General features: G+C 36.8%; 1 protein-coding gene across 1 annotated transcript in view; it reads left to right on the forward strand.

Moving 5' to 3' along the window:
- The window catches only part of MEIKIN (meiotic kinetochore factor), a 93,787-nt gene that overhangs the window by 26,402 nt on the left and 53,069 nt on the right, over positions 1–14,316 (forward strand). The window contains exons 8-9 of the mRNA XM_023514754.1: positions 4,297–4,361; positions 10,205–10,275. Coding sequence (XP_023370522.1) covers positions 4,297–4,361; positions 10,205–10,275 — 136 coding nt within the window. The remainder of the gene's footprint in view (positions 1–4,296; positions 4,362–10,204; positions 10,276–14,316) is intronic.

The following is a 14,316-nucleotide window of genomic DNA, read 5'->3' on the forward strand; positions in this document are numbered from 1 at the left end:
CTTCCAGTCCCATTTGGGTGAATGCTAAGTTTTCTCCCTTTCTGTTTTCCAGAGAATGGCATGTAGGTAGCTGATCATGCCTTTTGATTTGCTTGGGACAGTCCTAGTAAATCTGTGCTGTTCTGACATAATTCTTAGTAGAGCATCCTTTCACTCTCAGAAACATTACAGCTGGGCAAATAGTCATGCTAGAGGTGTATAGGCTTAGGGACAGACCTTGTAGCAAGGATGAGGGAAGGATGAGATTGCACCCTGAGGGTATGTGGGATCCATAAGTTGCCTGAATTTTTACTGATTTATGCTGCCAGTTCCTAGATTGGTTCTGAACTTGGACTGGGCTTCACTGATAAAGTCATTGACTGGTAAATTCAAGGCCTTATTTAGGACACTAGGTCCTCCATTGCTGATTTTCTCTCACCTTAGCTTTTGTTGTTCCCCCAAACTCTTTTATTCTTGTTAAAGTCTTCTATCAAGTGTTTGATTAGGCTGCCTTTTGGCAATCTTTGTGACAGAGTCACCTCACCACAGCACTCCACTACCAGGTATTTTGGCTTGACCTTTGATCACTTCCTACATTGCCTTTGGTGCCTTAAGAACTTGATCACAATGTACAGGCATTAAGGGGATCCCAAGAAAGCTAAGATTCCTCTCTCTGCCTGAACATCCCAAGTTTTTATTTTAATGTTCAGTTTTAATTTGTGTGGACATCTCCTAGAATTCTAAAGAGGGAGTTTGGCACTAACTTTTGGCTTTGTCTTCACTTCTTCTAATATCTTCCTATCTATTATCATCATCTCTAGATTTTGGGCTTGAGAGAGAGAAGTCAGTGCCCACTGTCTAACTGCTTGTTCCCTAAGTCTTTGTCCCCTTTTTCTTTCTAATAAAGGCTGGACGGTCCAGTGGTAGAGGGATCTATGAGGTTAGATAGTTAAGGTCACGAATTCATCCTAGAAAAATAATACATACCTCATTGCTAAATATCACTATGGTCACTTTTGAACTAGTCCCTTGGAGATGCTATGTACTGATGCCAGCACCTAGTCCACCCTTTAAAGCAATTTTGGAACATTTTGCTGGAATGGCTATCTGAGCTATTGTCTTACAAGGTATGACAAGTTCACAAACTTAATTGAAAAAGTGCTACATACCTCATTGCTGAGTATCACCACAGTCATTTTTGAAGTACTCTTGTGCGCCATCTAGTGACTAGTGATATTCAGCAATGAAGTATGTAGCATTTTTTCTAGAATGAGGTTGTGAACTTAATTGTTTGACCTCGTATCTTTGTTTACATCCTGAGTATTTTCTTTATTGTATGTCTATCTTAGTCCATTTTTGTTGCTTATAACAGAGTACTAGAAACTAGATAATTTATAAAGGAAATAAATGTATTTCTTATGGTTTTGGAGGATGAGAAGTCTGAGGTCAAAGGGCTGCATCTGGTGAGGACCTTCTTGCTGATGAGGACTCTGCAGAATCTCAGGGTAGGAGACATCACATAGCAAGGGGGCTGAGCATGCTGGCTCAGGTCTCTTTTTAGCTCTTATAAAGCCATTAATGCCACTCCTATAATAATCCATTAATTCATTACTTCATTAATCCATGAGTGGACTAATTCATTCATCATTCATAAGAGCAGAGCCCTTAATGACCCAATCACTTCTTCTTCTTCTTCTTTTTTTTTTTTTTTGGCCAGGGCTGGGTTTGAACCCGCCACCTCCAGCATATGGGGCTGGTGCCCTACTCCTTTGACCCATAGGCGCCACCTGACCCAATCACTTCTTAAAGACCCCCTTAATTGTGTATTAAGTTTCAACATGAGTTTTGGAGGGGACAGACATTCAACAACTCTGTGGTTGTGTCTTATGTGCATAAATAGGGACTTAAAGAATATAGAAAAATGTTAAATGTGATTATCTTGTCTTAAGAGTTTGGGCAGTGGCTTCTTAGATTAAAAACTAAAGTACTCCCATGGTTCTGGGTAGAACTATCTATATAGAAAGGTGAGATCAAAACCCAATTCTGCCAGGATTAGCCTGTTACTCATATCCTACATATTTAGAAAAACAATAAGAATACACTGAAAAGATGAAAAGGCCAATAATACTTATTTATTTGATAAGAATTATTGGTATCACTTGCAAAGAGGGAGAAGACTTCTCTTTGCAACACAAGATGGGAAGCTCCAAGAGAACCATTTGGAAGGTTTAATATATGTCCCTTGGGATTTGGTTTCTGACTTATGCCTGAAAAGTCTAAACGCAAAAGAGTCTGTTAGATGCTTTGGAATGACAGAGTAAAGAGGAAGATAGATGTACTTTCAATGTTTGGCATAACAAAGGTTTATGTATAATGCATATAGATCAGGCATGGATCTCACAGACAGGGGCTATATATCATTTTGAAAGATAACATGCCTAGTATGACTTCCCGCAAAGGGCAAAATAACCTCAATCAAAAGAAGCTGGGAAGGTGGCCCAAAGGAGTAGGGCACCAGCCCCATATACTGGAGATGGTAGGTTCAAACCCAGCCCCAGTCAAAACTGCAAAAAAAAAAAGGCTGGGAATTCTATCATCAGATGTAAAAGCCGGGGATATCATAAGTAGGAACAAGGTGAGAGAGCCCTAGTGATAGGAGAATCTCCAAGGAATTCTTCAAAATATTTCCATGTTTAAAAGAGACAGCATTTGGTTATCTGTTATACCCAAAAGGTAACAATGTCATATAATGGTATCAATCACGATCAAGAAAGACCTTTTCTGTCCCTTTCTTCAACACCTTTCCTCTAATCTACTGCCAGAGGAACACAAAGAGTAGCTACTAAATAAGCAAAGGAGAAGAACAAGAAATAGGTAAGAAACCAAAGATGGTTGCTACCCCCCCCCCACTGCGTGTTGTAAATATAAATCAAGCCCAAATTGGGAAAAGGAAAAGAATACAAATTAAATAAGAAGAGTCTGAAGCTGTGATATTACACTGGGCTTTTTGTTACCTAAAAAGAACCACAGTGGAACCTCTGTAAGTTGTTACACTCAAGGGGCTGTAACAAACTGGTCAGCATTTGAAGGTGGTCAACATAGGAACTAGGCCTACTGAACTGGTATGTATGTTTGTTGCATGTCCAGTCTATAAAAATTAGGTCAATGTAAGGAAGTGGTAAGTGTAGGAAGGTGGTCAGCTATGGAGGTTCTATTGTATTATGAGAGAATAGTAGAAAAGCATTAGTAAAAAGGATCCACCTGAAAGTTTATTTGGAGGCAAGAAAGCACTATTTTGACAGGGTGAATTTAAAGGGAAATATCATCTTAGCCAGAAGGCTGAGAAGCTATTTAAAAGGGAAATATCAAAGAATAAAATTTTCTGCTTACTGAATTCAGCTGTTCAATTAGCAGACTAGGAGCTTCTCACATTTGTTTTTTAACTCTATTGTCTTGCTCAGGACTCAGAAATCTCATTTTAGTGGTCAAAAGGTGAAGCTTGATCCTTTGGTATTTTTTTCTTCTTGTAATAGCCACTCCTTTCCTCCATATGTGGATAGAATTGGAAGCAGTCTAATTTGTGGAAGTGCAAAAAGAAAAAAGAGAAGAAAAACATTATCTTTCATGTTAACAGAAGTTCTTACCACAAGAATCTTGGGAAATTGGATTGCTGTCCCTTTGGCATAAATGAGGCAGTCAAAACAGGTTAAATAGCTTGTTTCAGGCCACTAAAGTGTGAATGACAGATTTGGGGTTTTGTTTTGGTTTTTTGAAACAGAATCTCACTCCATTGCCCTGGGTAGAGTGTCATGGTGTCATCATACCTCACAGCAACCTGAGGTTCTTGGGCTCAAGCAATCCTCTTGCCTCAGATTCCTGAGTAGCTGGAACTACAGGCTTGAGCCACCAAGCTAGCTAGTTCTTTTTCTATTTTTAGTAGAGACAGGATCTTTCTCTTCCTTGGGCTGGTCTCAAACTCCTGAGCTCAAGCAATCCACCTGCATTGGAAGCAATCCACCTGCGTTGGCTTCCCAGAGTGCTAGGATTGTAGGAGTGAGCCACTACACCCAGCCCAGATTTAGGGTTTAAATTGAAGTCTGTTTGATTCTAAACACTGTGCCTCATCCTCTATACATATTGTCTCACCTGATAAATGTAGAAAATATCACCTTCTTATTAAACTATTTGTTCATACAGATATGGTAACATTTTTCTAACCAATTTTTTTACAGCTAATTAATTACATATAAATGTCTTTAAGTATAATATTATTTGAAAATTCTCAAAAGTTACTGAAAGATTTTGTTCTTATTATAGAGGGATGACTTTATCAGACCACAGTATTTCTCCAAAACCAAAGTGTACTTCAAATTCAGAATCAGGTAATAAGTAGTGAAACTAATTATTTTCATGATTCTGTATTTCTTTATATTTGCTACATTGAAGCATGTGTTAAAAAAATTGGTAGTTCAGGAAAATGGGTCATTTTTGGCTTGGTTGTATTTAAGAAATGAAGATATGTGAAGTTAAAAAGTAGGGCTTAACTATTTCCACAACGTGCATTATTTATTCATTTAATAAACATTAAGTAAGCATGGACTCTGTAGTAGGCACTGTTATGTATACCAATGGGAAATGGTACACTTTTCCTGCCTTTATAAGTTTCAGTCATAGAGAGGAAGATATATATTACAGACAGGAACAAATACATTGTAGTTATGTGTGATAATTGAAAAATAAAGAGATCAGCAAATAGACTTGCATCATTGACCCTCTATTATTCAGTTCACTATTAGAGTAAATTTAGCAAGACATTTACATCCCTATTAACCTCTGCCATGTGTTGGTTTTCTTTTTTCTTTATTCCTTCCAACAAGTTTTATAGCATCTATTTGAGAGTAAACGTGAAAAAATGCTGCTTTTGCTCTTGATGGTTGTAAATGTTTATATGAATGAAAAACGTATTTATTTGCATAATGCTTCTTCACTTTAAGAAATCTTAAATTAGGGCAGTGCCTGTGGCTCAGTGAGTAGGTCGCCCGCCCCATATACCAAGGCTGGTGGGTTCAAACCTGGCCCCAGCCAAGTTGCAACAAAAAAATAGCTGGGCATTGTGGCGGGTGCCTGTAGTCCCAGCTACTCAGGAGGCTGAGGTAAGAGAACCGCCTAAGCCCAGGAGTTGGAGGTTGCTGTGAGCTGTGTGATGCCACGGCACTCTACTGAGGGCAATAAAGTGAGATTCTGTCTCTATTAAAAAAAAAAAAAGAAAAGAAATCTTAAATGAGCATTTACTAAATGCCAAGCATTATACTAGGAACTGTCAGTATAAAAATGATTAAGATAAATTCTGCTCTGAGTGAAATTAGTCTAGTGATAAGAACTAAACTTGTAAAAGTATAGATCCTTGGAAAGAGTAGTATGTTCTATTCTGGAGGGCAAAAGTTATTTAGAGAGAAAATTTTTTTTATAGATTAAAGAGTAAGGGACTATGTGAATAATACGTTGAGAGAGGTAATAAAGAGAATGTGGTAAGGGCACCAAAAAAAGACCATGTTTTTTCCTAGGTCTTGTCCAGTAAGAAGTTTTACTTTAGCTACAGAAAATATTATCTGTTATATAAAGCTTAGGGATAGGAGAGGTAGCGATTCTGGAATTATGTGTGCTTTTTTTTTCTTTTATTTGTTAATTGAATTTAAAATTAAATGTAAATGTATCTTGCTCTATAGGTTTTTTTTTTTTTTTTTTTACAAATTTCTCTTTCTTTTTAAAATTTTTTTGTTAGAGACAAGATCTCACTGTCACCCAGGCTGCAATGGCCTGATCATAACTCACTGTAACCTTGACATCCTGAGTTCAAGTCAACCTTTCACCTCAGCCTCCAGTGAAGCTTAGGACTATAGGCATGAGCCACCATGCCTGGATAATTTTCTTATTATTTTTTGTGAGACATGGTCTTGATATACTGCTCAGGCTGGTCTCAAATTCTGGAGCTCACGCAATCCTCTCACCTCAGCCTCCCCAAAGTGCTAGGATTATAGGCATGAGTCACCATGCCCAGACAGCATTTCCTAAATCAATAAGACCAACTGTGTTCCAGTTGTGTGCCAAACTCTTTCCTAAGTGTTCAGAAATTGAGAAATAGGCTAGGTGCATTGGCTCACACCTGTAATCCTAGCACTCTGGGAGGCCAAGGCAGGTGGATTGCTTAAAGCTCAAGAGGTAAAGACTGGGCTTTGTGGCGGATGCTTGTAGTCCCACCTACTTAGGAGGCTGAGGCAAAAGAATTGCTCAAGTCCAACAGTTTGAGGTTGCTGTGAGCTTTGATGCTATGGCACTCTACCCAGGGCATTAGGAGTCTACACAGTGAGACTCTGTGTCAAAAAAAAAAGAAAGAAAAAAGAAATTGAGAAATATTTGTGTTCCTGTCCTCAAGGATTCTGTCGGCTAGTAATCTAGACAAACGAAGAAATTCTCAGGCAACTCTTGCTCAAGCTCCTTTTTTAAATTTACTATTATTAATCATTAAATGTGGGCATTTTTCAAGGCCAGCTGCTAGCATCTAATCTCTTTTTAATCCACTACCTGATAAGTATAGGTGTCCTGTAATAGTCATGGTTTCCAAATTTTCTGTTGGTATAGAATTTACTCTGAGGTTAAGACCTTCATATATACCTGCCTTCTGCTCTCTTGGATATTTTAGAGGCATACAATTCACCATTTGTTAATTCATTCACTCAGCAGATATTTATTAAGCACCTACAATGTGACACTCTTAGTTTCTAAGAAACATGACAAAGTCCTCGTCCTAACAGAGCTTATGTTATAGTAGAAAAAAGAAGATAATAAACAGATAAATAAATATGTAGCATAACATTAGGTACAAATAACAGTAAAGAAGGAAAATAAAGCAGGGTAAACAGAGACAATGTGACTAGTGTGACTAGGCATGCTATTTTAGATAGGGTAATCAGATTTCTGAGGAGGTGACATTTATGCAGAGCCTAAATACAGTCAGAGAGTTGGCCATGTGAAAATGTGGGGGCAGAGCATGCCAAGCAAAGGAAGCAACAAGTAAAAAAATCTATGAAATTGGAATATGCTTAGCATATTTGAAGAAGAGAAAAGACATTAGTCTGGGTGGAGCAGAGTGAGTGAGATGAATGGTTGAAATTGTGGTCTAAGAGCTAATCAGATGGTACAAAGTAGAGTCTGGTATGCTGTGGTAAGAACTAGGGGTTTTATTCTAAATATGCTGAGAAATATAGCCTAGACCATCTTAAAGCAGAGGGATAACATGGTAGATATATATTTAATCTTTTAATTTTCAACTTCATTTCATTTTAATTAACTTATTTAAATAGCCCCATAGGCTGGTGGCTATAACATTAGATAATACTACTTTAAGGTATTTATATGTGTAGTGAGATGGAAGATAATCTATCTGAGGAACCATGGTTTTTACCTGTTCTGTCTATATCACTCCAGGGGAGAAAACTAAGCTGCAGAAACTACGTTTCCAAGACCCCTTGGGTTCTTTGTTCCTATGTTCAATATTTCTATGGTTGTGAGGTTCTAAGAGGTATTATTTTTCTATATCCTAAAGTCTCAGATATATATTTTAGAATTCTTGCACTGGCTGCCATGTGGAGAATAGACTAAGGCAGCAGGAATGGAAGCAAGGAAACCTTGTTAAACTATTATAGTTGTCAGATAATGGTGTCTTAGACCAAGTGGCAGCAGTGGTTGATTTGGAATGTATTTTAAAGGCAGATGTGCCAGGATTTTCTGATTAGGCTAGATATTAGTAGGAGAGAAAAACAGAAGTCAAGGATGAGTATTAAATTTTTAGCTTGAACAAGGAAGTGAATGATGTTATTTATTGAGATAGAAGCACTGTAGAGCAGAGCAAGTTAGGAGAATTTTTAAGTAAGTTTTGTTTGAATATATTAAATTTGATTTGTCATCCCATGCACATAATGTTATGTCAAAGAATACACACACAAACATGTGTATACTGTAAAATTTCATATATATGACGTTCAAGAACAGATGAGAGTATTCTGGATGATACATATCAGAATAGTGATAGTCCTAGTAAAAGGGATGCTAACTGGGAAAGAACACATGGGAAAATTCTGGAAATGTTTTATATCTTAATCTAGGTGGTGCTTATATGAATGAATACATGTACACATAAGATTTGTGATCATAACTGTATATATGGTATACTTCAATAAAATATTAAAAAATTGAGAGGCTGTTAGCTTTCAAGTAGAGATACCATGAGGGTAATTTGTGATGCAGAAATCTGGAATTCAGAGAAGAGGTTGGGATTGTGAGTATATATTTGGAGTTAGCATATAGATACTTTAAAGCTATCAAATTAAATGAAATTGCATAGGGAGTGAAAATAAATAGAAATAAGACATATAAAAAGAATGGAAATAGGAAATTCCAACATTTAGAATTAGGGAACAGGAGAAGTATCCAGCAAAGGAAACTGAGACTTAGTACAGCAGTAGGAAAACCAGGAGAACATGGTACTTCAGAAGCCAGTAGAGGAGTATGTTTTTCAAGAAAGGAATGATTCCAGCTATGACGAAAATTAAGAATATTAAGTAAAATGAGGATTGAGGACTGAGAATTATCACAAGTAAGACTTACCCTGATCCTACTCCAGGATCCTACTTCCAAATTTTGGTACCAGTTTTTTCACTTGCTGAACTCTTAAACCCACTTACTACTTTTTGCCTTAGAAAATGCATATGGCAGGAGCATGTAGCCACTAGGGTTGCCATAATAGTTTAAGAAGGAAAACTTAATATACATTGACTAATCTGACATTCTGTAGATAGGAAACTTTCCCTTTATCTCATATCTCCTCCCTTAATTTAATTGCTATCTTTACCAATTAAAGATAAAAAATGGTCAGTTAAATTTTAATTCAGATAGAAAAAGTGATTTTTTAATACAAGTATATCCCAAATATTGCCCATGCATATACTATTGTAAGTGATATACTAAAATATTATTCTATGTTTATTTGAAATTCAGATTTAACTGGGCATCCTATATTTAATGCGGCAGCTCTACTAGCCTTTGGAATGAGGATAAGGAATATGTAAGCAAGGAATATGTAAGCAATATGGAGATCTCATAAAAGAAAAGACTTTGTATGCTAAATTAAGGAAATTGAGTTTTCTCACTGGAGGGCAATGGAAAGCCTTTGAAGAGTTTTAAACTAATGATACTAGATTTACATTTTAAGTATACAAGGAGGAAAAATGGACTGCTGAGGGAGAGAAATTGAAAAGTTATTGAAATCTCAGAAAAATCTTTTGGTGCATTAAATCAAGGTGATGGTATTAAGAATAAAGAAAATGTTGAATATGTGGTATTATATGATAGGTAAAATTGGCATGTAGCATACACTGAATAAATATTTGTTGCCTTGTATGGAGTCTGAAGAATGAGGAAAAAGGAAGACTCAAGAATAAAGAGGAACCATAAAAAGAGGCCAGAGAGGGAAAATGTTCATCTTTGTTGTATTGAGGTCCAGTGAGGTAGGACAGGAAAGGTTTATTCTGATAATTGGTGAGGAGTGAAACTGGATTGCTTTGCATTTGATAGTAAATAGGAAGAGAGGAAGTAAAGTTAGGGTCTGTAGACACCTATTTGAAGAAACTTGCCCATGGACAAGAGGGGAAAGGGGCTGTAGCAGGAGGGAGGAGATATGAGATAAAGGGAAAGTTTCATATCTACAGAATGTCAGATTAGTCAACATATATTAAGTTTTCCTTCTTAAACTATTATAAAGGCACAGTCACTAAAATCAGGGTTTTTTTTTTTTTTTGAGACAGAGCCTCAAGCTGTCCCCCTGGGTAGAGTGCCATGGCATTACAGCTCACAGCAACCTCCAACTCCTGGGCTCAAGCGAGTCTCCTGCCTCCGCCTCCCAAGCAGCTGGGACCACAGGCGCCCGCCACAACGCCCGGCTATTTTTTGGTTGCAGCCGTCATTGTTGTTTGGCGGGTCCGGGCTGGGGATTCGAACCCGCCACCTTAGGTGTACGTGGCTGGTGCCTTAGCCGGTTGAGCTATAGGCGCCGAGCCTAAAATCAGGGTTTTTAAAAATTTTGTTTTGTTTTGTCAAATTTGAATTTTCACGTCCTCTGGACTTACAGTTAATGATAGGTTAGAGTCCTAAACTATGTTTTTATTTATAGATAACGCCACTTGTGAAGTTTTACTTGCTAAGAAAACTTGCCCAGCAACCTCTGAAAAAACAAAGAAAAAAGTAAGTATTGAAGCAGAATAATTACATAAGTTATGAATTTCATTAATAATGTGCTTTTTGTTTGGAGATAGGGTCTCATTCTGTTGGCCAGGCTATAGTGCAGTAACATCATTATATCTCACTGCAACCTCAAATTCTTGGCCTTAAGTAATCCTCCTCCCTCAGCCTCTCAAGTAGCTGCAACTATAGGCACCTGCCACCATTCCCAGCTATTTTCTTTATTTTTATAGAGAAGAAGGTTTCCACTGTCTTGCCCAGGCTGGTCTCAAACTCAAGATCCCGCCACTGTGACCTCCCAAAGTACTAGGATTATAGGCATGAGTCACCATGCCTGGCCAAAGACATACTTTTAACCAATGCTTTTATTGTAATTATTTTTCACCTATTTAAGTCAATAATTAAAAGTATTTTTGGAGTTTAACAAATTATTCAATTTTGTGAAAAACCTAAGCTGCATGTACTTGAATATATATTCTGTATAAGTTTAATGAAAGAATATTAAAATGTACAGTAGTTCTCCCCTTATCTGCAGGGGATCTGTTCCAAGACCCTCAGTAGTTGCTTGAAAACTACAAATGGTACTAAACCCTATATATGTACACTGTGTTGTTTTGATCTGTTAACTAAGATGGCTATTAAGTAACTAATGGGTGGGTAGTTTATACAGCATAGATATGCTGGGCAAAGGGATGATTTATATCTTGGGCTGGACAGAGGGGATGAGATTTTATCATGCTACTCAGAATAACATACAATTTAAAATGTATGAATTGCTTATTTCTGAAACTTAACATCCAATATTTTCAGATTGCAATTGACAGCAGGTAACTGAAACTATTAAAAGCAAAACCATCAATAAGGGGAGAATCTACTGTACTTCACATTTTTTCCAACTTTCCTTTGAATAGTTTTCCCTTAATGTAGGGTAAAAATAAGAAATTTGCCATGTAGCCAGAGCAATGTTTTATCCTAAAGATTATTTGTGAATCAGTATGTTAGGCTTGGAATCTGTGGATCTTTGGAGGAAGACTTGGAACTTTATTTTTAAGACTTAGATTATTTCTTTAAGTGACTTTTCATTAATTATATTTTTATGTTATTCCAGTCAGTTAAGTAGTTGCATTTTTTGTTTGTTCTTACAAATTTTATAGCTAAGAAAACTGAAGTTTAGATTTTCACAATTTTTTTTGGAGGATCTAGTGGTAGGTCTTTCTAGATCTAAAACCTGTGCTTTTCCTACTATTCCACTGTCATTGTAATAAATTAGGAGCAAATTAAAAGAGGGTATAAGTTTCAGCAGGGTGACCTATTAGTAAGAAGTTACAACAATTTTTGGTGAAAGATTGTGATGCCTTTGACTATAGTATTTTGTAGGAGAAATGGAGAGAATTGTATGGCTTCAAGATAATTTTGCTGGTAGAGTTGATAGATTGGATATAGAGGATGAAGAAGTGAGAACTGTGAAGAAAGACATATGTTTCTGTCTTGAGCAGCTTTGGTGGTGGATAAAGATGCTATTTACTGTAATAGGAAGATTTGAAGATACATGAAGATGGAAATGTTGAGAGGGCCATGAGCTATAAATCTGGAGGTCAGAGGAACAGATGGGGAGTGTTCAGCATTACATATATATATATATATTTTTTGGGGGGGGGCAGTTTTTGGCCAGGGCTGGGTTTGAACCCACCAACTCCAGCATATGGGGCCGGCGCCTTACTCCTTTGAGCCACAGGTGCCACCCTGATATATATTTTTTAAAGTCATGGAAATGAATGAAATCATCTGGGAAGGAGTATCTATAGTGTTAAGAAGAAAAGAGGGTCAAGGATCATTCCTTGGAAAACTCCACAGTCATGTAGAATTGAAAGAGTGGCTAGAGAAAAGGAGAAAAATAAACAAAATATGATATCTTAGAAGTCAAGAGAAAAAAGCATTTCACCCACAAAAGGGAAATAGTCAACAATGTTGACTGCTGCTTGGAGATCCATTGTTAGAACAGTCAGATATGACAGGAATGTTGGAATTATCAGACCAGGAATTTTTAAAAACTACGGCTAATGGCCAGGTGTGGGGGCTCATGCCTGTAATCCCAGAATTTGGGAGGCCAAGGAGGGTGGATTGCCTGAGTTCACAGGTTCAAGAACAGCCTGAGCAAGTGTGAGGCCCCGTCTCTAAAAATAACCAAGCTTTGTGGTGGGCACCTGTAGTCCCAGCTACTTGGGAGGCTGAGGCAAGAGAATTATGTGAGCCCAGGAGTTTGAGGTTGCTGCGAGCTATGACACCACGACACTCTACCAAGGGTGCCAATGTGATACTCGCAAAAAACAAAAAAAAAAAAACAAAACAAAACAAAAAACCAAAACTGTGGCTAATGTGCTTAGGGCTTTAATGGAAAAAGTAGATAATGTGCAAGAACAGATGGATAATGAGATGGAAATTCTAAGAATCAAAAATAAATGCTAGAGATTAAGAATACTGTAACAGGAATGAAAGATATCCTTGGATGGGCTCATTAGTAGACTAGACACAGGAGAAAAAAGAACATCTGAGTTTGAAGATATAGCAATATAAACATCTAAAACTGAAAAGAAAAGAGAAAAAAGACTTTTAAAAAGACAAGAATATCTGAAAACTATGGCACAACTACAAAAGTTGTAATATACATAGCCTGACAAAGACAAGACAAACAACAAAAAAGTCTATACAGTAGCTTCCCCTCTTACTTGCATGGGGATATGTCTCAAGACCCTCAGTGGGCGAAGCCTCCGATAATACCAAACCCTGTGTACTCTGTTTTTTCCTATATAGCAATGGGCAGGTAGCATATACAACGTGGATATGGTGGACAAAGGGATGATTTATGTCCTGGGTGTGATGGAGCAGAACAATGCGAGATTTTATCATGCTATTTTGAATGGTATACAGTTTAAAAACTTACAAAGTATTTCTGGTATTTTCCACTAATATTTTCAGACCAAGGTTGACCATAGGTAACTGAAAACACAGTAAGTGAAGCTGGATAAGGGGGAACTGTTGTACATATAAAGGAAACATCAAAAGGAACAGAACAGAATGGAATAGAAGAAATACTTTGAAACAATAATGACTCCTAATTTCCTCAAATTAATGTCACAAACCAAACAATAGATCTAGGAAGCTCAGAGCACACCAAGATAGATAAATGCAAAAAAACTATACATACGCATATTATATGCAAACTTAAGAAAATCAAATATAAAGAAATTTTGAAAGAAGCCAGAGGAAAAAAATATCTTCCCTATAGAGGAGTGACAATAAAAACTATAGACATCTCCCTAAAAATTATGCAAGCTAGAAGAGTGGAGTGAAATATTTTATTGTTAAAAGAAGATGACTCACCAACCTAGAATTACATACCCAGCAAAATTATCCTTCAAAAATGGAGGAGAGGGCAGTGCCTGTGTCTCAAAGGAGTAGGGTGCTGGCCCCATATACTGAAGGTGGTGGGTTCAAACCTGGCCCCAGCCCAAAAAATTGCAAAAAAAAAAAAAAATGGAGGAGAAATAAAGACTTTTTTAGACAAAAGTGAAGGAATTTTTTATAAGTATACCTACCTTGCAAGACAGGTTGAGATAAGTTGTTCATAGAGAAGAACAATAAGTCAGAAACTGAGATCTGCATAAAGAAAGACTTTCAAGAATCTGTGAGGGAAGATAAAAACATTAATTTTATTATTCTTAATTGATTTAATATATATAGTTCAAAATAATAATGGTACCAATGTAGTTGATTATGTATGCTCATGTATGTTTTTGTATATGTTATATACATTGTGTATACTTATGTATAAGTAAGATAGACGACAGCTATGATAAAAGGGATAGAATGGCAGGATTAGGAATATTTTGTTATTGAAAAGTACTTGTACCACCCATGAAATGGTATGGTGTTATTTGAAAATGGACTTGGATTAATTTTAAATGTGTAATGCAAATTTATTTATTTATTTATTTTTATTGTTGGGGATTCATTGAGGGTGCAAAGAACCAGGTTACACTGTTT

This window comes from Otolemur garnettii, unplaced genomic scaffold (assembly GCF_000181295.1).
Source record: "Otolemur garnettii isolate 467f Iridium unplaced genomic scaffold, OtoGar3 scaffold00003, whole genome shotgun sequence".
NCBI lineage: Eukaryota > Metazoa > Chordata > Mammalia > Primates > Galagidae > Otolemur > Otolemur garnettii.